Source organism: Punica granatum, chromosome 1, assembly GCF_007655135.1.
Source record: "Punica granatum isolate Tunisia-2019 chromosome 1, ASM765513v2, whole genome shotgun sequence".
NCBI lineage: Eukaryota > Viridiplantae > Streptophyta > Magnoliopsida > Myrtales > Lythraceae > Punica > Punica granatum.
The window spans coordinates 14,778,988-14,803,787 of NC_045127.1; the positions used below are offsets into that span (position 1 = coordinate 14,778,988).

At 40.0% G+C, this 24,800-nt stretch overlaps 4 protein-coding genes and 1 long non-coding RNA gene across 8 annotated transcripts; 3 read left to right on the plus strand and 2 right to left on the minus strand.

Annotated features, from left to right (window-relative positions):
* Window positions 1-636: 636 nt before the first annotated feature.
* LOC116192862 lies at window positions 637-2,539 on the minus strand. The gene is made up of 2 exons (XR_004154156.1): window positions 2,110-2,539; window positions 637-1,073 (listed from the first exon to the last, which is right to left on the minus strand). It is a non-coding gene; the product is annotated as an uncharacterized LOC116192862 (long non-coding RNA).
* Window positions 2,540-4,268: 1,729 nt separating this feature from the next.
* On the minus strand, window positions 4,269-12,372 carry LOC116208640 (copper-transporting ATPase PAA2, chloroplastic). 2 transcript variants are annotated; one of them, XM_031542176.1, is made up of 17 exons: window positions 11,689-12,372; window positions 11,304-11,381; window positions 11,114-11,211; window positions 10,977-11,030; window positions 10,602-10,688; window positions 10,177-10,341; window positions 9,841-9,951; window positions 9,401-9,469; window positions 8,646-8,755; window positions 8,283-8,388; window positions 7,505-7,571; window positions 6,880-6,959; window positions 6,337-6,791; window positions 5,928-6,102; window positions 5,574-5,705; window positions 5,329-5,479; window positions 4,269-4,906 (listed from the first exon to the last, which is right to left on the minus strand). In XM_031542176.1, exons 1-17 carry the CDS (start codon window positions 12,317-12,319, stop codon window positions 4,788-4,790), a joined length of 2,688 nt encoding a protein of 895 aa, XP_031398036.1. In that variant the 5' UTR covers window positions 12,320-12,372; the 3' UTR covers window positions 4,269-4,787. The 2 variants fall into 2 exon arrangements, with proteins under 2 accessions (XP_031398036.1, XP_031398045.1); XM_031542185.1 differs by having other exon boundaries at window positions 4,269-4,946; window positions 11,689-12,371.
* Window positions 12,373-13,733: 1,361 nt separating this feature from the next.
* Window positions 13,734-15,612, plus strand: LOC116208655 (ylmG homolog protein 2, chloroplastic). The gene is made up of 3 exons (XM_031542195.1): window positions 13,734-14,111; window positions 14,870-15,069; window positions 15,192-15,612. The coding sequence occupies exons 1-3, from the start codon at window positions 13,824-13,826 to the stop codon at window positions 15,460-15,462; spliced, it is 759 nt and encodes a 252-aa protein (XP_031398055.1). The 5' UTR covers window positions 13,734-13,823; the 3' UTR covers window positions 15,463-15,612.
* An 811-nt stretch (window positions 15,613-16,423) lies between these two features.
* Window positions 16,424-17,621, plus strand: LOC116192213. 2 transcript variants are annotated; one of them, XM_031520691.1, is made up of 3 exons: window positions 16,424-16,532; window positions 16,818-17,266; window positions 17,417-17,621. In XM_031520691.1, exons 1-3 carry the CDS (start codon window positions 16,462-16,464, stop codon window positions 17,422-17,424), a joined length of 528 nt encoding a protein of 175 aa, XP_031376551.1. In that variant the 5' UTR covers window positions 16,424-16,461; the 3' UTR covers window positions 17,425-17,621. The 2 variants fall into 2 exon arrangements, with proteins under 2 accessions (XP_031376551.1, XP_031376550.1); XM_031520690.1 differs by having other exon boundaries at window positions 16,426-16,532; window positions 16,818-17,611.
* Window positions 17,622-17,767: 146 nt separating this feature from the next.
* On the plus strand, window positions 17,768-21,741 carry LOC116192212. Of its 2 annotated transcripts, XR_004154027.1 has the most exons (8): window positions 17,768-18,394; window positions 19,326-19,365; window positions 19,745-19,815; window positions 20,030-20,124; window positions 20,304-20,371; window positions 20,649-20,782; window positions 21,104-21,214; window positions 21,410-21,428. XR_004154027.1 is itself a non-coding variant. In XM_031520689.1 (7 exons), exons 1-7 carry the CDS (start codon window positions 18,184-18,186, stop codon window positions 21,543-21,545), a joined length of 732 nt encoding a protein of 243 aa, XP_031376549.1. In that variant the 5' UTR covers window positions 17,878-18,183; the 3' UTR covers window positions 21,546-21,741. The 2 variants fall into 2 exon arrangements, 1 of the variants encoding a protein (XP_031376549.1); XM_031520689.1 differs by lacking the exon at window positions 20,649-20,782 and having other exon boundaries at window positions 17,878-18,394; window positions 21,410-21,741.
* The last annotated feature ends 3,059 nt before the right edge of the window (window positions 21,742-24,800 follow it).

Genomic DNA, 24,800 nt, shown 5'->3' on the forward strand with positions numbered 1-24,800 from the left:
TTTCATCTTTTGATAAGTTATGATTTTTCTTTCCATTATATTATGCAATGTTCTCTCACTGTTTTCGTCTCAAAAAATTATTATTATTATTATTATTATTATTACGTCATTTTTCGCCGAATTCTCAATCACTATCCCATATTTTTTAAAAATCTATCCTGGGAAAATTTTCAGCATGGCAAGTATGGCCTTACTAACGCTCCACGTAGGCGCCGTTAATCTTCAAACGTGTCATGTCAGCACAACTGTTACATATTGACGGAAAAATTAACACTGGGATAGATTTGGAACAAAATGTAAACTATAGGCTATTTTGGGCAATTTTTAAAGTATATGATAAATTTGAGAATTCAGTGAAACTATATGATATATGGCGTAATTTCCTATTTCGGAATTGATGATTAACTCAATCTCGACTCTTTGCAGTTGCATGCATGTCTTACAAACAGTTTATTGCATCTACGTTATGTTATATATCCTCGTGAATTTCGGAATTGAATACTATATCCGTAACTTATACCAAGTATGAAAGGACAAACTAATATATATATATATATATAAATTGAACGCTATATAAAATAAGCCATGCACATGTTAACAATTATTTGTCTTTACAGCATTAGATGTTGAGGGGCATACTCGCTCAAATAAGTTTACGTAATATCCCAAAACGAGATTACAATAGTGGTTGAGGTTTGAAAAACCATCCAAAGGTCGATGTGGTCATCACTGTTTTACTGAATAAATCAAAAGAACAAACTCTATGTGCATAATTAAGCCACTAATCATGTTCCTAATTTAAAAAATTATTACACTTGTTCACAAGGCAAAGTCAGAAGACCTTCCTCAGCATCATATACCATACATATTCATCAGGGTGCATCGCCATTGCCTAATTTCCGTCATTCACATTTCTTCATGCCCAAGCTATCAATCTTGTGCATCAACAATTTGACTGCCCGTTCTTGACTCCTCTGCCTTTCCTTGGATTGAGCGAGCCCAACCGCCACCGTCTTCCTTAGCTCTATTATTTGGGCAAGCCCATCAACCACCAAAGCTTTCACCTCCGTAATCTCGGATTATAGATTGAACGCATCATTAGTTCCAGAAATAGAACAACACCACCAACAACATGGAATGCATAATAAAATGAAGTTAGTCGCCACGTTTACATGATTAGTGAATTCAATAACTAAGCATTATGTGGAATCCTAATCATGAGACAATGCAAGATCGAAATCATGAGACAATGTAAGATCCTAACAAAGTGGGCAATTTCAAATCACCTGACTCAATTCTCGTGACTCTCGTCTCTCAAGTATATTAATGCTAGGATTTTTACATGAGTTGATCGAGAATAAATAATAACGCTAGAATTTTTACATTAGATTGATTGAGAATAAAAGAGGTCCTTGAGCTAACTCTTAGCTACCCAGCCCAATTAAAATATATTCACTCGAATTTTCTCATAATTCCCACCCTAATCCTCATTCAATATAGGAAAAGATAGTGCATTTCATTCAAAGTTAAAATGACAAGCTTCATTAACTTGAACCAATAAAGCAACAAACACAAGATTGAAACTCACTTCATTCGACCATCCACTTGAAATCGATGAAATCAACCAAAAGATCATCACATTATTTTATGAATCTCATCAAAAGCTATACAAGGCGCAAGGAGAATAGTTTATGATGATCTAAACACTGAAAGGACATCAATTATTTCTATAGAAGGTCAAAACGAGCCTCAAAGACCCCTCTCCAATTCAGATAAAATTATGGAAGGGTTCTAAGTCGACTTTAATAAGATCGAAACAAAATGGAAAGCAAGGGGATGCGAAGGTAGAACCACCTCAATTGTTCGAAGACCTCAATTCTTGAAGAACCACACGACAACTCAATCAAGTACTCAAACTCAAATTCTAGTCACCAAAATGAAGTTAAGATACATCCAAATCGAACCAAGAATTAGTCTACAACTATGCCCACATCATAAACACGGCCTCAAGTTACCAAGATCACGTAAATCAACCCAAAAATCGAGCATATGAACACGAATCGACTAAGCTAAGCACAAACAACCGAGCTCGGGATAGGAGGAATTCACCTAGCCTTCTCTTTCGCCCCATTGATCGTGAAGCTCGAATCTGCTTAGGAGCTGTAGACTAGGGTCAAGTTTGATCGAAGTTATGAAGTTGGAGCTGAGGACTTTGCCGGCCACGACATTAATGCTACCGCTGTCTTGCTACTCCAAGAAATAGCCCAGCTTGGCAGAGTCGAACTCAACGGTTCTGCGAGGGAGAGAGACACAGATGAAACAGAGAAAGACGGGACCAAACGGAAACGGGAAGAGAGAAAAGAGAGAGTCATGGAGAAACTTAGCTTAGGGAATCGGCTCGTCACATCCGGGAGTAGAACGCTTAGATTGGGAAGAGAGAACTAAGATTGAAAATGTCGAAATCTCAAAGGACAATTTCAAAAGCGGTCAACTACATGATACTTCAGTCGACTGATGACAAAATCTGGTCCTTACAGTAACTGTTTTTCCAACGTTTTCGTATAGTCGACTTGCCGACACAACAATTGGATGTCCATATTCTGTACGATCAAATCAGAAAAGATACTTTTACAATTTAAAAGAAAATCTTTTAAAATTTCTGAAAATATTTTGAAAAGCAAAAAGAGAAACCGGAAACAAACAAGAAATCTTTTAAAAGTTAAAAAAAAATATTCAAAAAATTTTGGAGGATTTAAAAAAATTTAGATGAGTGAATTTTGTCACATTATGATCGATTCGAGCGTCGTGTTCTTGTTTTTTCTTTTGTACGACGGGACGTCGTACAATAGTTCATTAGGGTCACACCTTTCTCTTTTTCTTACGTATGACGGTCCGAGGCACGAGTACGACGGAACGTCGCATAATAGTTCATTAGGATCGTACCCTTGTCTTTTTCCTACGTTTGATGCCCCGAGGCACGAGTACGATGGGCATAGTATAATTGTTCATTAGGGTCGTACCCTTGTCTTTTTCCTACGTACGCCGCCCCGTCGTATAATATTTCATTAGCGTCGTACCCTTATCTGTGTTTGATGTATCGTGCTTGATCCCCGGCACGCGTTATTACACGTAAAGGAGAGTGTTAAACCATGCTTGATATCCGTTAGTGGTGTACCATCCTACGAGCTTCGAGTTCTAGGAGACGGGTACCACAAAGCGCCCCGTAGCATGTTTTCCCGAGGTAAACTTTTGCTAATTCGCCTTTCCATCAAATTTAAAAAGGATAGGGCGGAACAGTACTCTGCATAAATTGTCTTCATTTTTCGATTAGAATAGCACGCTCTAAGAACGACACGGGACACATGACTTTTTTTATTGTGATATAAGATTTGATATGACAATCGACTAAGTAATTTTTTGAGAGAAACTAATAGTTCATTAGTAAATAATAATTTGACAAGTAGAATCCGAAATTGAAATCTCTCTCACTATTCAAAAACCTTTCAAACTCTAACGCCAAATCCTAAAATTGTATAGCTTTATATATTGATATGACAATTCTCTTTTTTACAATCTTGTTGGCAACATTAATCTCAGGAACTCAAGCTTTGGGACTCAATTTGGGAACTCTACGGTGAGTTGGCAATGGTCATCTCCAAGTTAAGTTCTTCTCGACCGTCACCTGGGCACCATTACGAAGGCAAACTATCTTTTCTTGCTGTTCATGATCGCCTGATTTCGGGTTTAGATCTCCTGTTATGTAACTCTGATCACAAAATTTCAGGTTCATCATTGGCCCAAAGATTTTGAGAAGCAAATATGAGGAGGAAAATTTTAACTAATTCTGATTCTATGAGGATGAGGTGGACCCTGATAACGTTTACGTGCCGGCAAAAGAAGAAGAATACTCCGGTATGGCGGGGATCGACGAGTACTCCCTAAGGGTGTGTGATTGGAAGCGTAAGCAAGCTCGATCTTTAGTTGCCGTCTGTTACATAAATGGCACATTGGGGGGCATGTTCTATCCCTACGATCCATAAAATTTCCCGTTCCCCAAATATCACAAATTCAACTTCCCATTCACTCGACTCTCATTCTCTGCAATCTCGATTTTCTATAGATTTTCTTCTTTTACTACTCGCTCGATTTTTACTCCACCCAACCCATATCATATGAAATATGATCACAAATTCGACTTTCTGTTCATCCTCAATGTGAGATCCCACCTTCCCAATCATGATATTTGAACGAACTGTATTGGGAAAATCTTTCGAGTTCAACTTCTTGTTCATCAAATTCCAACACAGGTCCCTCTGATCCAAATCGTGAATCGATAAAATTGTCTATTTCCACTCGCAAAAGATTACAGGAAATCAAATGCAAAGGTTTTGAACCACAAAGCCAACCCAAGAAATCTCAGGATTTCAGCTTCTTATATTCTCCTTCCAAGCGGTGCCAGCCAGCATCCCCTTGACCACCACTGTGCGGGCTGAAGTCTGCCCTCTGTAAACATCCCTTCTTCGAGGGTTCTGTTCTTAATAATCCCAAACATGATGTACACACCGAGTCGCACTGACGAATAAAATATTTCCATTGTTTTCTTACATGAATGCTTATGGAGAAAGGTATGGGAACCCCGCTTATTCCAAATCGAAGGAAGTGCCTGAACTCCTTAGTTAACTATACAAAAGAAATTTTTACATTCTAACAGAGGCTGCCTTACATATACTTTCGGTTTGTAATATACACGAATAAGTAATCCTTGGCTCTATAGAGAGGGTTCTACATTACAATATTTTCCGTGTGGGAGGACATAATGGGGAAAGAGCATGCAAGAGACCTGAATGTGTACCTTTACTTATCCCTTGCTTTTCCTTCTGATCTATGGAGCCGCAGAAGCAAGGAGCTGGTGACAACAAAGATCGAACTCAAAGCCATCAGTCCACCTGTCAGAGCAAAATTATCATGGTAACAGACAATGTCATTATCAACAAAGAAAAATATCACAGCAAATCTGAAACTGAATCGCTCTAAGTCCACCTCCCTTGCATAAGAAACCAAACTTGAGATAATGATAATCATTCAGGTTAAGGTTACACCATTCAGACCAGTTCTACCAGGACCAAACCCCTGGCCTGTCCAGCTCATGAACTGGCTATTTCCTTTTTGCGATCATTTTTTCCACATCAATATTTTATTTTGGCTTTAGAAACCCGGTTGGACACATGAAGTTATAGCTCAAGTCAATGTCCGCTGTTCTGGAAACTATGATTTTGTTTCCAAGTTTACACAACCTGATAATGGAGAGCATGTTTTACTAAATTTTACCTGAAAGTGAAGGTGTCATGGCAATATCAAACTTGGGCAGTAAGACCCCTGCAGCAATGGGAACAGCAACGACATTATATGCCACTGCCCACGAAAGATTCTGGTAGACTTTAGCCATTGTTGCCTGTGAGAGGTCGAGTGCGTCTAAAACCTGCCAAAAGAAGGACTCGATCCTCAGTGATAATCGGTCCTTTTTTTTTTTTTTAATATTATACCAATTGCAGAAACAGTTTGTTTTCTAATACCTGTGAAAGTTTGTTGCCGAGGAGTATGATTGAAGCCGCATCAGATGCAGCATTCTCTTGTGCCTCGATTGGCAGAGCAATCCCAACATTAGCAAGAGCCAGAGAAGGTGCATCATTTATACCATCACCAACCTATAAATGATTACACTTGTAAGATACTGAATCTATCATGCTCGCTCATTTTACTTTCTACTATGTACAAATAATACCCCCACCATCTGCTTAATTTGTAGACTGATAATCCATAAAGTTCTCACAGAAACATTTGGGCCTTCAGCACGGAGAAAGTTCACTGGGATCTGACTCTGAATCATTTTACAAAATAATGTTTACTAATGCATTGAATATGCTTACCATTGCGACCCGATGTCCTGCAGCTTGGAGAGATGATATCACATCAGATTTCTGTTGGGGAGTCAAGGATGCATTCACAGATTCACGACCCATTCCAACAGTCTCAGCAATGGTTGCAACTGCCTCTTCCCGGTCCCCTGATAAGAGGATTGTCTTGACTCCCTTCTCCCGGAGCCTTCAACAGCAGAGCCAAATAAGCAATAGAGTGGCAATTGATGATAGCATTTATTTTAAAAAAAATCATAAATAGTCCAATAACTAAAATTGGAAACAGGCATCATTCTCTTGTGATCTTAAGAAGAGGTTGAATGCTGCCTTAGGTGATTGGTGTAAGATCATCGGTAAAAACCGTAGATAAAATCAAATACTTGATCAAGAAATCATATATCCGCTCATGATAGCATTTTACCTGGATATTGTAAATTCAGCATCTTCACGCAATCTGTCAGATAAAGCTATTGCACCAATTATGCCTTCTCCTTCCCGTCCAACATAGACAACTGTTTTTGAATCTTTCGCTACTGGTGTCACTTCTGATGATTTACGAGTTACGGCTTGTTCCAGACTAACTAGATCAGACAGGCCAGTTCTTCTATTAAATCTTTCATGGACCCATTCTACTGAACCAACAGCTACGAGACGGCCATCAACTTCTGCTAATGTTCCATATCCCGGTTCAGATAGTTGCCCTTTAGTGACAGGCAAAGTCAGATTCAGGAGTTCTGCTTCCTTTAATATAGCTTTTGCGATTGGGTGTGATGCTGTTCTCTCCACAGCCGAAGCAATTCGGAGAATTTCCGAATCATCATACAATAAAGAGGCAACAGAAGAAACAGTGGGTTTTCCTTCCGTAAGTGTTCCTGTCTGATGATTGATTAAATTTAGAATCAGATTTACTTGCTTAATCTATTATGGTACATTGTTGCAAGGAAATCATAAACGCGAGGATTACCTTGTCCAAAGCAACATGATCTATGCTTGATAAGCGCTCCAATACATCCCCTCCTCTTATTAGAAGACCTTCTCTTGCTCCTGTTACATATTGACAAAAGGGGAATTATAAGTAGCGAGACCATTCAACCTGCAATGAATCTGATTGCATAAATCTAGTGCTGTCAAAGATGACCCTGGACCTGAGAAAGAAAGGTAATCCCATAACTGAATATGTCTCAAGTCATTTTGGCAAACCAGAGTAAATAGACCATTGGCTTTTGGGACCAAGAGATACTACTTGACAAACAAACTGTACTATGAAGTATATTGCAAAAATTCTTCTGATGCATCTGTCAGAAACATTGCAAATTACCCGACTCTGGTGGGAATTTTGCAGTAAAGCCAACAAATTTTAAGCCGTCTAACCAAGGAACTTATCTTGGACTAGGATTCAGGAAGAAAGTGCTCCTAGAGATGTTTTGAAAGGTGAAGCAATGACAAAATATTGTAAATAGACAAGGTAATTGTTGCAAACTGCAAATTCAATATCAATTAGAGTTGCTACAATGAAGCAGAATACATTTCTTTCACAAATCTGGACTTCTGATAAAAGAGTCAAACAGACTGTAAATGAAATCAATTACCAAGAGAAGTGCCAACCAAGATTGCAGTTGGAGTTGCGAGACCCAATGCGCATGGGCATGAGACAACCTGAAGTACCAGAAGGAAAAGAGACAGCATAAAGGGCGAGATACCTAGATGAAAGAGATAATCCACTACAAGCAAAAAGACGTAAGCTCTAGAATTTAATGGGACGCCACATTAAATGGCCGGACCCTCTTGATACACATCAGATGCACATTCCAGAGTACATTTGTGATCTCAACTGCAAAGTGTGGTTCTCTTCAATATTTAGCTAGTAAGAAGACAAACTAGGGAAGCATATTTTGCTAATGTAGTCCTCCATCCTAACAATGGAGATTAAAGCAGAAAACGTTGGCAGTGCTATCCTCCAGTAGCATAGTGTCATCGTCTGCTAATAGATAAAGAGATATAGAATGAAGAGTATCATTCCTCATGACTCTCAAGACTACTTTTAATTAGAGAACTATCAACTCCAGAAACACTTTTCACCATTACAGCTATGTTCTTGCTCCCTAAAGGCGGCTAGGTTGTTTGGGAGACCGGTTAATGCTGAAGGAGGTAATGCATAAAGATAGCATTTTACATTTCATTTTGGAGGTTTCATTTTGTTACAAGGGACACTCAAGGGCCGATTAGGCATGGAGATGGGAAAATACAAGGCCGTGAGATACCCAATGACGAGAACCAAATCACAGATTCTTGGTTTGAGGATGCCACAGACTAACCTTTCTCGCATCAAATAATTAGGTAATAGATGGTCTTAAGAAGTTTGCTTACCAGGACATCTACTGCAAGTTTCAAGCTTAAAAGCAAGGGATCTCCCTCTGGGCCAGCAATATCATTCAGTAAAACATCTGGGAAAATATTTGTACCAATGTAGTACCTAAATTCAAATGAAGGTAGCATAAGCAGAAAGCCACTTGTAAAACAGCAAGAGCTATCAGTACTCATCCGATGCTGAAAGCATCAATAGGCATAAGTCCAACCAAGGTGAGAAAGGGAATAAATTATGGATAAGTTTATTAAAAAGAAAAAAAGAAAAGCACTTTGCATTGGTAACACAAGTCATGTCCCAACTTCAGTGGTTGAAATTGTGATTTTATATGGGCCTGATATGAAGATGAACAACTACAGACATACCAAAATGCAAATGTTGCTGCTGAGAGGGTCATCACGCTGTACACAAATGGTCCAGCAATCGAATCTGCAAGCCTTTGTATAGGCGCTTCCCGAGATTGAGCATCCTCAACCTGAAACATGCATATCTTCACTGATATATTCTCGCAAACCCGCAGTTAAGTCCTCTAATCTTGTTTCCATTTCCATTAACAGCCACAAATTCTATTTAGAGGGTGAACTGAGTAATGAACATCAAAACATCAGAATTTGGGAGTATGTGCTTGTTTTCAAGTTCATTCAGCTGACAGCATGTTTAAAAATGACTAATAAAGCTACATTTATAAGAGAAAACCAGCAAATCGTGTTGTTAACAAGCACCAACTCCACAGCTCTAGCTCACTAGATGGAATTTCTTACAAAGTAGCATCAACAATGAGATGGAAGGCAAATAAATAAATATTCTACAAGTTAATGGAATTGGATATGTGGCAATTAGCAAACTCGATATTAAAAATTTAAAAAGAAGAAGAAGAAGAAGAAGAAGAAGAAGCTGAACCAACATATTTGTTTGCTCTTATCCTAAAATCGTACTCCTTGATTTTTTTATTTTTTATTTTTTTGCTGAAGGGTAATTCATCCTAAATTCATACTCTGGATCACTACCAGTTACATTTTCTCATAAAGCACAAATAGGCAGCACATAAAAGTTAACTTTATCTAACTGCATTTTCCATTCAGTAACATCTAAAGGTCACCAACGAAAATGAGCCGCTAACCATGCGAAATATCTTGGATATTGTTGAGTTGGAACCAGTTGAAGAGGCTTCAATTCTTAAAGGACCATCCTGGAAAAGATGAAACATGATGTGCCAAATCATAAATAAATGTGCATAAATCTTAAGAAAACTGAAGAAAAATTCATATGAAATGATTCTCTAAAACATTTGAAATAAGAAACTTTAGTAATTGAAACAGCTGTTTTTTTAAAAGAAGAAGCAGGTATCATCATTAATCAGCTTATCACCAGGATGTGATTTAGCCTCTAAATAAGGTAGTAATGTATGAACAAAAGGTTACATGTCAAAGTGAACATAGAACAAAATGCTCGTATAGGCAATCAGGAGTAAATCGATAGATGCAGACCAAAACACTAGACACATTTCTTTTATCAGCAAAAGATCTGAAGGCAAAGCATTATATCTGCTAAACTATATACCCAATTCATCGTTCCAGCTGAGACTCTGAGGCCTTTTTCCTTGAAAGCAGGAAGTGACTCCCCAGTGAGCATGGATTCATCTACAACACTTCTTCCAGCAATGACTCGCCCCTGTGGAGCAAATGTTGGCTTCAGCAATTTACATCCTTTTCATGATACATGTGTTTTTGGTTAAAATTGTAAATGTAATGGAGATGTTTTATCTTGCCAAATTTAAAGTCTAAATCAAAACAAGAAGCATGCAGAAAATCATTACATGGACCTCATCAACATGGACTTTCAAACAAAACCCCCCGAGGAAAATACCAAACTTCACCAATAATTTTAAATACTTACATCGACAGGAATTGTCTCCCCAGGTAAGACCAACACAGAGTCACCGACTCGAATATCATCGGTTGGGACCTCAACACATATTGCATCAGAGCAAAGTACGCTATCTGCAGAGGCATCCCTCTCTGAAGAGCTAATAACCAATCGGGACTGAGTAGATATTAGTGACTGCAAACAAATAGATAAAAAGGTCAATCGTGCATCTTGTTTTTCCAGTTTGTAGGGGCAAGATAACAAGCAAACTGAGATAATGCAGGATCATTTTCCGGTTTTGAGATAACAGATGAATAGACGAACAACAAAAATCTCATTAAGGCCTTACTCTCCCCCACAAAAAAAGAAAAAGAAAAAGTGGGGGGTGGGGGTGAGGTTTATTGGCTACAAATGCATAGTGCTTAACTACCAGAATTGAAATAGATTAAACTTACTAGAAGTTCATTCATATCACTGGATGCACTGATCCTCGCCTTTTCCTCTAGGGAACGCCCAAGGAGAACGAAGCCAAGAAGCATGACCTGCATACTAAAAATAAGAGTCTTGCCTGAGAGAACTACAAAAAAGAGTGTTCTGATTGGATGGATATTTTGAAACATATATATATTAATGACGAGATCATTGAACAAGATACTCAATAAGAGTAGCTTGCTTGAACTAGTACTTTAATGTAGCAAATTCTTGTGCAGTGATCTTTGTTCATATATTCAGTTTTGCTGTTTGTGGAAAGAGAAGGTCTCTTGAGTATCATGGTTAAAAATAAAAGGAATAAAAGTGGATCAACAAAGACTTATGGAATCACAAGTTACCGGCTCATCGAAAAATGAGGCATCCCATTCAAGCCCAGGGTTCAGAAGTGATACCTAGAAAAGAATTTGCATATATTAAAACTAAAGAATCTAGAGATGCAGTAAAGAATCTATGCTGAATATGTAAAGTTTCTTACTGCGCTGATGATGAAAGCAGCAATTGAACCGAACCCCACAAGAGAATTCATATTTGGAGACCCCTTCTTAAGTGCCCTCAGACCATCGAAGAGCAAATCTGCAAAAGACCACGAAAATAGAAACTTCAGGAAAATTGATATCTTAGAACTAACACATAACAAGTAGGCACAGATATAGATGGCAACAAACCTCTTCCTGGTCCTAAAAGAGCTCCCAGAGCCAAACCACCTTTTACGTACGAATTGTGGAGCACGTCCCAAAATGACCCTGCCAATGAATGCCGTTCACTTGCATTATTACCAGAATGATTATCTTCAATTTTTTTCGTAAACGGCGCCAAATGTAGACTTTCAATGTCTCTTATCCGAGAACTACATGGCAGCATGTCAATTACGAGTAGAATCAATAGACATTAAACTTTGTCATATCAGCCGGTTGCTTTTCTAACTGAAATCGTAAATGACCATCATTCAAGTAGAACATACCAATTAGCTCAGTTACCTACCAAATTTAGTATCCGAGCACATTTGGACGAACATATATAATTATAGAACCGGAGTTTGGAAATCAATACCGTGAGCCACATGAATGCCAAGAGAATGCAGGATGTGAGAGGCGTGAGAGCCACAGCACAGCGCCACCAGAGTCCAAGCGAAGGCCACGCGGTTCCTGCTCCTAACGAGCAGCTCGTCCTTCTTCTTCGCCATCTCCTTCCACTTCTTCACGTTCTCTGCCACTCCGTTCCCCGACGCCCTCCTTTTCGACGGGAACCCGCACTCCGTCAGCCTCGCGGCAAGATCTTCCGCGACCGAGTCGCCGCCCTCAACCTCCGGCGTCAGCTTGACCGCGGCGGATTCGGTCAGCATGTTGACGACGACCGAGTCAACCCGCTCATCTGCAGATAAGAGGGACTTGACGCGGGAGACGCAGCCGCCGCACATCATGCCGGAGACGTCGAGGAGGACTGGGGAAGGCTCGCGGCTCCGCTGCTCCAGCGGAGGCGCCGCGTTGCGGCTGGCCTCGAGAGTGTTGGAGAGGGCGAGGCGGGGGGCTCTGGAGGAGAGGCTCGGAGGGAGGAGCGGAAGGCTGTGACGGCGGCCCGGGAGGAGGAGGAGGCGCCGCCGTTTGACGCCATTGCCGGAGCGGAGGGCGCGGTGAGGCGGGAGGGAGTAGGAGAGCCGGAGGCTCAGCAGATCCGCCGGCATTACAGACAGAGGGAGAGAGAGCGAGAGACGAGCGGAAGAAGAAGATTGGGAAATGACACGTCGGACAAAGGATTTAATATGAACCTATCCTGGGTTTATGGGAAGCTTGTTGTGCGGCTGGAGCATGCGCCTGCCGCCTTTTAATGCGGGTGGGTCCAGCGGCTTAGTGAACTGTGACACCGAGAGAGAGGAGCATACTCCCGTTGCATAGAATTGTGAGTGGGGGGATGCTATCGGTTCAACGAACTTGTGGTCAATGTAGGAGGAGATATTCTACTGGTTCCCGTTATTGCCAGCGTGGCACCGGACGAGAAGTCATCGCAGTGAAAAAAATCTTCACATTAAAAGCTCAATCTATCTATTGATTATCAAAAACAAAAGGAGACCTTTCTTTCTGCTGCGTGGTCTGGATAGCTCGGTGGCCTTTGCTTGTTCATCTTGGCCCACGGCTCTATCGGGCGCTCCTTGGACATTGCGACGCTCGTTATGGGTAATAGTATTGGGATCTTCATGTCTCGGTTTTATATCCATTAACTTCTTTATCATTTTCTTGTATTCCGACTTCGCCCTCCTCAACTACAAAAAAAGAAGAAGAAGAAGAAGAAGAAAAAAGCTCAATCTATCACTAAGTCCATAAACTAATTATTTGTTTTTTGAACAAACAAAATCCTATGCCTCTTGGTAATGATACTCGGACGAAAAGGTTAAAGTACAGTTAGTTTAAAGTGGTAGCAATATAAGATCAAAGTAAATTGCTTCAATTAGGTAGTTTTTATTATTTATTGGCTTTAAAGTGGAAGCAACATAAGATCAAAGTAAATTGCTTCAGTTAGCTAGTTCTGCCCCGTCATAATTCTTATAGCTGGCATCTTAAACTCAGACTGGAGCGGTGAGGTTGGTAAATGATGAGTCTCTTATACTGATTTCTATTGATGAGCTCTTGCTTATTTGAGCATCTTTTAGGGCATTTAAATTTTTTCAGTTACAGGAAAGGTTTGCAGGCCTAATACAATAAAATAGAAATTCTAACAGTTAATAAAGTGTCATAAGTATAGGCCTGAGCACCGAACCTCAATCATTTTAATTACTAGACGAGACCATGATTTACTGTACTTTAATTCAACTTTAACAAAAATATAAAATATATTGGCAAGAAAAGCAAATAATACAGAAGAGAGGTTTTGAAAGCTTGAACATGAAAAAAATAAGGGGGGTTTTGAAAACAAAACAGGCCTAATATCCCTGAGCCCGCCACACAAATCCGCCGCGTTTTAGTGCCTCTCGTCTCGTCTACAAAAATTATGTCCTGCGGGTGCATGTGCATCCGAATACGTCTCAATACATCAGACCAATGATTTCCCGCCGCGTGGCCTCCAGGAGGAACGCTTCCCCACCTTCTCTCTCTTCCTAATCCGTGTGTTATCCTCAGTGCGAACAACAGCTTCGTCCCCTCATCAGAGTCTCCTCCCGCTCTGTCTCTCAGCTGCTTCAACTTCGACCATCAATGGCTTCTTCATCTTCGGAGGCGTCGCCAACTGAGACTCCGAAGCGCGAAGAAGCATTACGGGCTCCCTGGAGCTGCTTCCTTCTGCCCTCTGCGGCGAACTGTCAAACACCCCCAATGCACTCGATTCTCAGGCCGCTTTCTCGGCCCAACTTGGGGCTGCTGCAGGAGCTCCTCCATAAGAGCCTAGACGGCTGCTTCAGGGCGCTCCAGGGCTTCGTCGCCGAAAACCCTTTTACTGGGAGAGCCCTCTCTCTGCAGTCCGAGTTTGAGAATGTCTGCCGACAGGTAACTCGGCTTCCTCCCATTTGCCATTTGGTCGGTGAAAGAAAGCATCATAAATTAGCAAAAACGTGAAATTGCAAACTTCATTCAGCTGAAAATGGGATTCAACTTTGATAGAAGATGTGAGGAAGTGCCCTTCAATTTTTCTTATCATGTAGCTGTTAGAATTGTGAGTCGCATTTAGTCCCATCCATGTGAAAGTGGAATTTACGTGAAGTTGGAGATATTTCGATCCGGTAATTTTGAGAGAATAGATTAGGTTGGAAGCTAGGGAAAATGGAAACACAAGTTGCCGTTAGATTCTGCGCTGATTGGGCAGGAACTTCCATGGTTTGTTGAATCTTTCTGAATGTAGATCTCTCTGTGCCCGTCACTATGATGCTGAAGATCACTCGGCATATGGTGCGGTGAAAAGAATCATATGCTTCAGTACATGACAGTGAAAGGCGATGCGATTCCGTGGAAAGTAGTTAAACAGAATTAGTCTGAAAATCAGGAAACTCTGACTCCCTAATGAGGGTAGCAGGAAGTTGAGGGACTGGAGGAGATGAAAGATGGGCCGAAGAAATCTTTAATTTGCTCTGTTAATTCGGAATGAGTTTAATTTTGCATTTTTCACAACATTATTAGAGCTCAGTTTGCTGTGCATAGGATGTTTGAAGCGGGCTAAATGTTCAGAGTTGGACAATGTTTTCCTAGAAAAAATCTGTTCTCTCCCTTGCGGTCATGACCGGTGATTCTGAATCTGAACTTCACTTCAGATTCGGTGTAGGAACTTCCAGAATGTGAACCCTCTGATGAATCACAACTTTGCGGCTGTTTTGCCGGGGGACTCGGTAGCAGGGCTCGTGGTGGCTAATGGTGTCATGAACTTCTTGAACATCTACAACACTCTGCTGGTGGTTAGGCTCGTCTTGACCTGGTTCCCCAATGCTCCTCCTGCCATTGTTAGTCCTCTCAGGTACCATTCTCCGTCTCTGGTTTGCACTTCATGAGATGCGATGGATTTACGGATTTTGATGAATATAGTTTATGCATTTCATCTGTTCCCTGAATTCTATTGTCGTGTCTTTTTTTCTTCAGCACGATCTGTGACCCATACTTGAACATATTCCGTGGAATTATCCCGCCCCTCGGAGGGACACTGGACTTCTCACCCATACTTGCGTTTATAGTCCTGAATGCCTTCACTAGCACAGCTGCTGCCCTTCCTGCTGAACTTCCTGGGAATGCAAGTTCCCATCAAAAGCCCTCATCCCACCCGACAAGGTTTACTAATCTCACCACGTCACAGGAGAAATGGTTGACAAGAACAAGCGGCAGCAAATCGAACAGCTCGAGCAACTCCATATAGGCACAGTTTTCTCGGTTCATATTCTTTCTATATATCAAGTTAGGTGCATGAGATGTAATTACATGTTCTGCTGGTCACTCGCGTTTATATGGATTGAGAGGATGATGATGTAATGTTATACATTTTATTCAAAATTTTGCTTCTGTTTCCCTTTTCCTCTTAATAACAGAGAATTCATTTGTAGATTAAGATGTACGTGTGAATTATATGTTCCATTAAAGCTAAAATATACCGAACCAAAGAAGCTTGCCTCTCAGGTTGTCCTGAAGAAATTCAAAGCAGATCAAAACTCGAACAGAGGGCCTTCCACTTCGTAAATTGTAGATTCTCGAGGGTAGTGAAGCATTACGTTCTATAAGATAACTTCGGTTTTCTCTTGTTATGATTTCGGTAAGATTATTGGCTTGAAAAGCAAGAAGAATATATTCAGCAACTTATCTGATGCAGACATAAAGCATCAGATTCTGCAGGAAAATGCAGGATAGTCGCAGAATATTTGCTTCCATGAATTCTCCACTCTTCTCCACTAACCTCAGCTCAAGAAGCTTGAAGGTGAAGAGGCAATCCCCTAATGACGCTCCTAGTCCTTTCTACACTTTCTCGAAGGATTCCTGAGCAATGGTCGTACACGTACAGCTGAAAGACTCTGGTCCCACAAAGCCTTAGGCCTGTAACTTGTACTATACCTAAATACTGACGGGTGCCCGTGGCAGGAAGGTGATGAAGTCGGTCTTCTGATGACAATGGTTTGGAGATTGCAACTCATCTCCTGTGTGAAGAAGACAGAGATAGAAATCCTAAAACAATTGACTTAATTCAATTACACAGTAGAAAGCTAAGAAGCTTTCATTATTGGACTGAACTCCCTTGGCATGAGATTCTTAAGGAATATAATTAGGACGACAGCACTCAGATTCTCCATTTTCACATATGAAAAACGAACAGCATGGTAGTGGTAAATTACTTAGAGCATCCTACTGTTACATCAAATTACAGGAAATGCCCGCATCCCGGAAAGTTCAAACACCTTCTCGAGTCCATTATGATGATTATCATTTCTTGATTATGTGGTACGTTGATCTCTTTGGAAGGACTTCTTTGGCTAAGCATCTCGCATTACCTACGGGTCCAAGTCTCAATCGGTTCTGTTTTTGGTCCTATTATAACCTGCCATGCCTTAAAGTAGCAGCAGGCACAAGGGCAGCTGAAATACCGAAACAAATCAAGATCATACCAAATATTCTTTGGCTTCGTTCGGTCCGGTGTGTTTTATGGTCATCTTAGGGGTTGAGAGGGTCCTCATTTAATTAAAGCACCATTGATTCTCTCTTCTAAAGCATCAAATGCTTCTTAAGCCTTTCAGCTGCTGCTGCTAGAGCTAGTGGACCAAAGCTCCAAGCAAAAGAAGTCATCATCATCATCACCTCTTTCATGGAGGTAGGAGGAGGAGGACCGACATCGTCTTCATCACCGTGGAGGAGCCCGACCCCGACCTATAGTTATAGTAGGCCTTCACCTACTTCCTACTGGGAGAGGCTGGCTGCCATCGGGCTCGCCCTCTTGGCTGTCCTATCACCCCTCTTCATCGACCGGAGGCCTGCTGCTGACCCGGAGGATGAAGAACTATTCGGTCTCTCGGCATGGCTGATCCCCTTACTGCTGCTGGGCCTTATGATCGCCATTGCCGCTTCACTCTACCTGGACCGCAGCCTAACACGGTTTGACCCATACTGGATCCACAGGGTTGGGGGATCCTCGGGTGGGATCATCATCATCCTCATCGTGCTAGCCCTTGTCTTGAAGTGTAAGACCTGTGTGACTTGCTGGGAAGCTTGACTAGGGAGCAAAGGATTAATTCTGTTACCTTTTCAGTGTGACATGGAACGGCTGTATAGGTAACATCGATCTTTCTCATGCTCGGCAGTGATGAAACTTTCTTTTCCCTTTCTTGTAGCTGGATGACTTGAACTGAATCAAGTCAGGATAACCTGATCTGTGAAAGCTCGAACTCGTATTGAAAAACTGATGGATGGGACCAAATAGGAATTTCAAAGAACTCGAGCCGAAGAGATGCACACCATTGCGATGAATGGAATTTTCCTTTTTCTTCCCCCAATCTGATGATAGCATGGTTGAATGTTCTCAACTATTTTTGGCAACTTCCAAAGTATATAATGAACAAATTAATCAAGAAACATCATGTGGCATGTTTGATCGGGCAATAGTATTCCGCTCATATACCAATCAACGTTCCCGATAGCCACCCTTCAATTCCGGACACTTGGAGGGGGTCATTGTCCAAGTATCGATCCTTCACGGCTATTCCTTTTCGAATTTACCATTTTCCTCTCCAGAACTGCCCAAGGCCATGTCACCTCCAATCATATCAGCAGTTCTCGCCGACAACCTTCGATGATCCTCTGCCGGTGGCCACAGCTTAGTAAAACCATATAAGAGAATCAGCTCGAGACATTGGATATATTCGAACTTCAGCTGAACGTTAAAGCAATGTGACTCAAGGCCGGGATCCTCGTTCCGGCTATGGACAAAGTTGGGACGGTTCAGAAAGTTCAGGGGCCAAAATGAAATTAACCCGAAAGAGTTCCTAGGCCAAGCAACGGATAAGGGAAGAAAGAGACCTTCCCTCTCTTCGAGTCCTCTGTTCTTTCTTACATTTGCTTACGCGGCGGACGCTCTGATGTGACCTCTCCCGTGCCGGCAATGGCCATCGTCACCGCCCCGGTGCAAGTTAGCATTGGTCGGTTCACATCGTTGAGTTCCTCTCGTCCCTTCTCGTCGACTCCAGCCCAGAGACCGAGAAAGCCCCCTGCTGTGAAGTGCTCACACCACGCCCCTGAGTGGGGGCAGGCGCAGAGCAGGCGACTGGTCTCCATGTCTCTCCTCCTCTCTCACTGCATCCTCCTCGCAGACCGTACGAATGCTCTGTCTTTCTTTCTTCCTTAGTTGATCTATTTCTGTGTTCTTGTTCAGCCGAGATATTCTTTAATTGGGGGTGTAACGTAATTATCCATCAAAACGCAGATTGTAGTTCCTCTGTAGGTTGGGCTTGATTGACCCTTTTTTGCCGGGATGTTTCGGGATTGACACCGCAGATTGCGTGCCCTTAAAGATTTCATTTTAATGGTGTTCAATGGGCAAATTCTGTTATTGGGTTATCTCGTTGTTCTAGCAGTTTGATTGTGGGTCTGCCCTTCATTTGGTGGGTTGCTCATAAAAGAAGTGATCTTTGCGTTGTGGACAATTTAGATTTTGCAACTTGGAGTTTCAACAGGACAACGTTGTATGCAATGTTCAATTGTTGTTGACAACTCTTTACATTCTTTTCGTCGAACCACTTGAAACATTATCCGGACATCTATCCACTTAAATCATCAGAGATATGGCCGTCTAGAAACAGCCTCAAGAGTTGTTTCCATAATAAGTGCGAAGAGCTGTTGATAACAGTTTGTCGTCCACAAAAAGTATATACATTTGTTGACTGCCGCGATTAATTGTGTCCATAACTGCTGCAAAAGTGCAATGTGATGTACCCTGAGCGAATTAATTCTAGCTTGAAATTGCACCAATGCCATTCAAGATTGATACTTGGAGGAGGCCTAATCTGGAAAGGACTTTGCTTTTTGGGTGCAATTTGTTTTGAAATATATGCAGAGATGCACTCAGCTCAAGTACAATTAAACTTAAGACTCTCAAACCTTCTATAGGATTAGTCTACTTATACTGTCAATAATATACTAGCTTAACCGATGGAAATGAGCTGGACAAAGGGCAATATAAATGTTTCTGCAATTGCCTTTCTTCTTTTCTTTAACTCTTATGTGCTTTTGTTTTCTGTGATGCAGAGGCTAATGCAGGCAGCTTTTTCGACAAGTATGTAAAGAGGTAATCATGAAAGACTAGTTTTTGACCTTCTGGGATATGCAGAATGTGATAAGCTGGTAACCCTATATTGATGTCTAGTTAGTTTTTAAGCCGCTAATTTTCACTCAATATGTCATAAAGTGAACTTTCGCGCCTAAACGACATTACTAGAATGACCAGATTGCCATTATCATACTTGAGTCTTCTCAACCCTTTTGCCCCAATAGCGCTCTGTTGAATTACAAAGCTGTTTCTGTAGTGCAGTTTAAAACATTTATCATTCTTCCTTTTTAAGAAGAGAAGAAAATGAGCTGAAAAAGATTTCCCAATTTTCCCCAACTGACTGCAGCATGAGTTGCTTTGTCTATTTCAGTAATCATTCTTAACCTGCATTGAACAGAAAAAAGCTTGATCCTCTAGATGCTTACGTACCTGCTGTTATATTGACCGAGCTGCAGATTAAGGATTTAGGTAATATCATTTCTCTCTCGTCACCTATTTCTCGTAACAAGTAATTCAAAGATTATGATGGACTTCCGATAATGGTTAATTTCAGTGCTTCTGCACTTCCTTTGTGGCGTGCCTTCTCTTTGGTACACAGCATTAAGGCCTATTGTGCTTTTCTGATTTTAAGGGAATTAATTGGATATGTTAGTACTTCTTCTTTTCATTCCAAATTCTGCAGAGAAAAATCTTGAGGGTGAAAAACCTGAATTCTCCAGCTGCCGATCATTACTACGTTCTGGGCCGGCAGCATCTTTCCGTGTTAATATTCGAGCCGTAAGTGAAGTCATCTATTTTCCTTGCCAGCATAAATTATTCAGATTTGAATTTAATACCTTCTAGCAATTTCTTTCTACACCATTCTTATTTTCATGTTGTTCACATTTGCTGTATCGCAGTTTTAGTATGCAATGATGAATACCTAAGAGCTTTGGAAATTTTTATCGGAACTATAGGTGGCACAGTATGCTTCAGACAGTGGGAATGGTAAAACTGCTTTCGACGATGTTGATCAATGTCTCAGGTACTTAGGTTGCACTGTCTTTCTTTCTTTATTTAATTAAAATGTGTAAATACATCGAAACTGACATGTTTGGCGCAACTCTGTTTATTTAATACTTTTTTCAGTTCATGTTGAGTCTATAGGAGAAATGGATGAACATTCTAATTATTAAGAGCCGTAAGGGATTGTAAATGGACTGGTCTTTGGTGTTTTCTCTTAAAAATCTTGGTCTTTGGGCATGTTTTCCATTGTTAAAGGTAGCTTACTTGGTACATTTATGGGCTTGGGCTATGAACAGGAAACACAAGCTTCGTCTGAGTCCCCTGCAATTCAAGAATTCAACTCAGTTTATGGAGTTCAACTCGATTGTTCATGGAATTCAAAAACTGAGAGAACCAACAAGCTTTGGCTAATATTCAACTTTTTTCCCTGGTAATTGGCCAGTGTTAATTGAATCAATTCGAAATGGGGAATTGTATCCTGAGGCCACCTTTTCGAGGATGGATCAATAAATCAAAAATACTGGCAGCATAAAATGTATATTCAGGAATGAAGTGCTCGCACTTCCCTTTGGTTTTTTTTGTTGGCACTTTGTTTAAACAACCAAAAACTCTGTTGAGACTAGATTGTGATTGTTTAATCAAAGAGTAAGCATGCCAGAGCTCGTCTTGTGAGCATTCATAACAATACATTTACTTCTAAATTTGCCAAGCTGAGGCCAAAATCTTTTTTGACATTTTTTCTGTATTTCAGAGCCCTCGAAGAACTCGATTCCTTACTCCTACATGCTTCCAGAAATGAACCAGACGCCTCAGTAAACTCCATGAAAGCAAAGATTGGAGTCGCCCTTAATGCACTCGATGGGTACTGCCTTCTGCCCTTATCTATTCACATGCTATGCCCATGAATATGGTCTCTAACATTCAGTTTATTTTCGCATCTCTTATACGAACTTATTCAGTTTTAGTTAGTTTATGGTGATCAAGCCTCCATTGAGAAGTCTCTCTGTACTCCATCACACGAAAACTGATCTTTGCTATGGACTACTTCCATTTGCAGTCTCCTCAAAACTGTACCTCAAGACGTGTTGGAGAAAGGAAAAGCAATAGCCGATGCTTACAGAGCTCCAGATGACGGGGAACCCGAACCTGATATCTCGGACCCAGAAATTAAGCAGTTGGAATCGATATTATGATTCCGAGATGAGCATGTCTCTTTCTACACTGATTGATACTTCAGTATGATATTATATGATACCTGCCCCTTCCGTCTGCTCTCTCACAGCACCGGCTTTATTGTTCACAGAAAATGTATATGATCTAACAACTGTAAAATTGCGTGGCTTGAATTTTAGCCGTGTCCTTCTATCGTGGTTTTTGAGCACGCTTTCATCTCCTCAGCTGAAGAAGGCAAATCTGTGCAGTAGATTTCCGAGTCAGACTCGCGGTTCCATCTTGAAAATAAGTCTTATGGCCTACATGGTTTTCCTGGGGGGTTCGGGACTGTCATTATGGTCCTTTCTCAGATCTGTCTAGACATGTAGCATTAACTCCAAAATGGAGGGGTTCAATTGAAAAAAATCAGAAAGAACAACGGCTTGAGAGAATAGAAAAAAAAGTGAACTAGTGTAGATTGGTTCAAGCGGTTTGGCACTTATTTTAATTAAACAAGATCTTGAATTCGAGTTCTTGTGAATCTAGAAAATTCACGTTTAGAGAGTTTTACCCTTTAATGAGCCGATCCGACGCAATTAAATAGTTGGGATTCGAATATAAAAGTACACACAGGAGAAAAAAGAAAAAAAAGTGTTTGAAAGAACCAGCTGAGAAGATAAGAGAATTCCTTTGTGTACCGGTTCCCCATTTCTTTTTTTTGTTTGGTTGTTCTTTTTTTTTTTTTTTGGTTTTTAGACAGAATATGAAACTAATTCCATCTTGAGCATTAGCTTACACCGTTCACGAAAAGCTTGCTACCATGAATATTATAAATCAAGAATCAATAATCTGAAGGCTAATCGAAGACCAAGTCAAGGTTATTGAATTCGAGATTTGTAAATTCAATGGGAGTTTGATAAACTCGATTACTAAACTCAAGCTGTAAACTTGTACAGTTTACAAACCTCGCTATTTTAGGTATCAGATTTATATCTTTATCATAATTATACGTATATTTGTTTCGGTGATCATTATTATACGTATATTTACACTACATTACATTAAAAAGATAAAATTTAAACCCTTAAACTCCGAATTAACTAAATTTTTAAGTCCATAAATGTAATTTATTAGGCAAACTTCGCATCCACAAAATATGAGGGAGATGCTCAGAGTGTAAGCGAATATGCCTTAAAATCTACAAACACATTGTAAAATCGGGAGAGAAACAGTTCGAAGCTGGCAATGTCATTGGAAACTGACGTCTCAGTTATCACAATAAAAGTACAAAAAAGACCGGCCAGCGTTAATTGCGCCCACATGCAAACGAAACAAATATAAATAAAATATTGAGGAGTGTGACGACTCGCGAAGAAATGAACTGAAAAAGAGAGAATTCTGGCATTATGTGATTCTACTTGAACTTTTTCAATTATAAAATACTATATATGGTAATGGGCTCTGAATGAAACTCAAGTTTCTTCCTTCTTCTTTCCCCAAAAAAACAAAACTCGGTAAACTTGTGGAGATTATCGAATCTAAAAATCTACTGGAGAGAAAAGGAGGGTGTACAGCGAGGTATATTTCTTCACTTGATAATCAAAATATTTCAGGTTCGATATTCAGTGGAATTATATTTATGAGCTACTATGATTTCTATTTTATTGTACAAGACTCACTGACCTCCTTATAATAATAAATAAATAGGAAATTCAAAGTGCAGTGATACAAGAAGCCGACTCAAAATAAAAAAAGTTTGAAGTTCATTTTTCATCAGTAAAACTTATGTGCTCCTTTATTTTGTTTAATTTCTTATCCTTATATTAAGTTTATAAACCTTTTTGATAACCAAAAAAAAAATTCTATCCGAGAATTATTGAATTTATTAATTCACACTTTTTTATTTGGTAGACTCTTACACTTTGTCTGGATAATCTCTTATGAAAGGTTATGGAGGGGTGCATTGGGGTGGGTTATGGATGGACGGGATGGGTGGGTTATGGAGGGGTTCTTTAATTCTCAATAACCTATATTTAGATAAACTTCATTAAATGATGAGATGTGATGGTTTGAGAATTTGAAAAAGATCTTGACCCTTGATTATTTTTTATAATGTAATCTCAATGGTTAATCTTCTTATCCCTCCATAAGAATTAAAATACAAAAGTTATGAAGGGTTATGGTGGGATTAGTTATCCCTCTATAACCCTCCCCTCTTAAAAATTTTAAAAGCCAAATATGAATTATTATAATCCATCCATAACTCATCCCTACTTAACCCTCCATAACCTTCAATCCAAACAATACGTTAAACTTGTGAAATCTTATTTGGTGAATCATAAATAGGGGTGTACAGGTCCGGATATCATGCTTTTTTTACAGTACCCGAATCCCACCCTGTAAGGGACATGTTTCAAGATTTTGGAATCGGATCCTACCTAGTTGGGACCTGGAACCGGAACCTACCCGGAGCCTGAATTATAATACAAGTTTTGTGTACTTTGTTGGAACTTGTAACTTCTTTTTAAAAATTTTTTCTCTTCAAACACAATAAATCAAATAAATAAAGTCGGAAAAGATCTCATTCACAATCATGTGAAATAGATAAATGTTGACATGGATGAATCGAATCTCATCCATCCATAGAAATAAAGGATTATGTAACTCTCCTTAGGATTATGTAGTAGCATAACAAATAAGCAACTAAAAGATTATATAGCTATTTACCAAAAAAAAGATGATATAGCTCTCCTTAGTAGACAAAGCAAATAAGTTATCCTTATGATTCTATAACTACTAACATTGTACACAGAGAATTACGTAAATATAAAATAAAATTTTTCAAAAAAAATATATAGGTCCTGAGTACCGATTCGATGGGTACCCTATATGTGAGAACCGAAACCAAAATCGAAACCTATTTTTACTGATTCCTTAAATTACTACCCAGATCCTACCATAACGAGCAAGTTCCTACTGATTCCGGATACTCCCGGTATCCATGCACACTCCTAACCATAAACAAACTTTCAATGTTCTATCTTCGCGTGCAAAAGCCCATTAGGTCAGGTTATTGTACTGTAAAACTTGTTTAATAAGAAAAATGTTTACCTAGTTTAATTTCCATCCATTATTTAAGACAATCAACTGAGTAGATACTACTTGAGTAATGCAAGTTATCATTCCATAGCATGATATCCATGGGTGGAAATTGGACCACTTCTGCACCAATCATTACAAGGAAACAGTTAAAAACACATTCAATGAATATTCAATAGTTAATCAAACCCATTTTT

Coding starts and splice junctions, on each gene's coding strand:
- LOC116208640 (XM_031542176.1), bottom strand. CDS start 12,319: ATGCCGGCGGATCTGCTGAGCCTCCGGCTCTCCTACTCCCTCCCGCCT. Junction 11,212..11,303: donor TCTTTTAGGACCAGGAAGAG/GTTTGTTGCCAT, acceptor GGTCTTTTGCAG/ATTTGCTCTTCGATGGTCTG. Junction 6,792..6,879: donor ATCATGTTGCTTTGGACAAG/GTAATCCTCGCG, acceptor ATCAATCATCAG/ACAGGAACACTTACGGAAGG.
- LOC116208655 (XM_031542195.1), top strand. CDS start 13,824: ATGGCTTCTTCATCTTCGGAGGCGTCGCCAACTGAGACTCCGAAGCGC. Junction 14,112..14,869: donor TTGAGAATGTCTGCCGACAG/GTAACTCGGCTT, acceptor ACTTCACTTCAG/ATTCGGTGTAGGAACTTCCA. Junction 15,070..15,191: donor GCCATTGTTAGTCCTCTCAG/GTACCATTCTCC, acceptor TTTTTTCTTCAG/CACGATCTGTGACCCATACT.
- LOC116192213 (XM_031520690.1), top strand. CDS start 16,462: ATGCCCGCATCCCGGAAAGTTCAAACACCTTCTCGAGTCCATTATGAT. Junction 16,533..16,817: donor TATCATTTCTTGATTATGTG/GTACGTTGATCT, acceptor ATGCTTCTTAAG/CCTTTCAGCTGCTGCTGCTA.
- LOC116192212 (XM_031520689.1), top strand. CDS start 18,184: ATGGCCATCGTCACCGCCCCGGTGCAAGTTAGCATTGGTCGGTTCACA. Junction 19,366..19,744: donor TTCGACAAGTATGTAAAGAG/GTAATCATGAAA, acceptor TGCATTGAACAG/AAAAAAGCTTGATCCTCTAG. Junction 19,816..20,029: donor GCTGCAGATTAAGGATTTAG/GTAATATCATTT, acceptor CAAATTCTGCAG/AGAAAAATCTTGAGGGTGAA.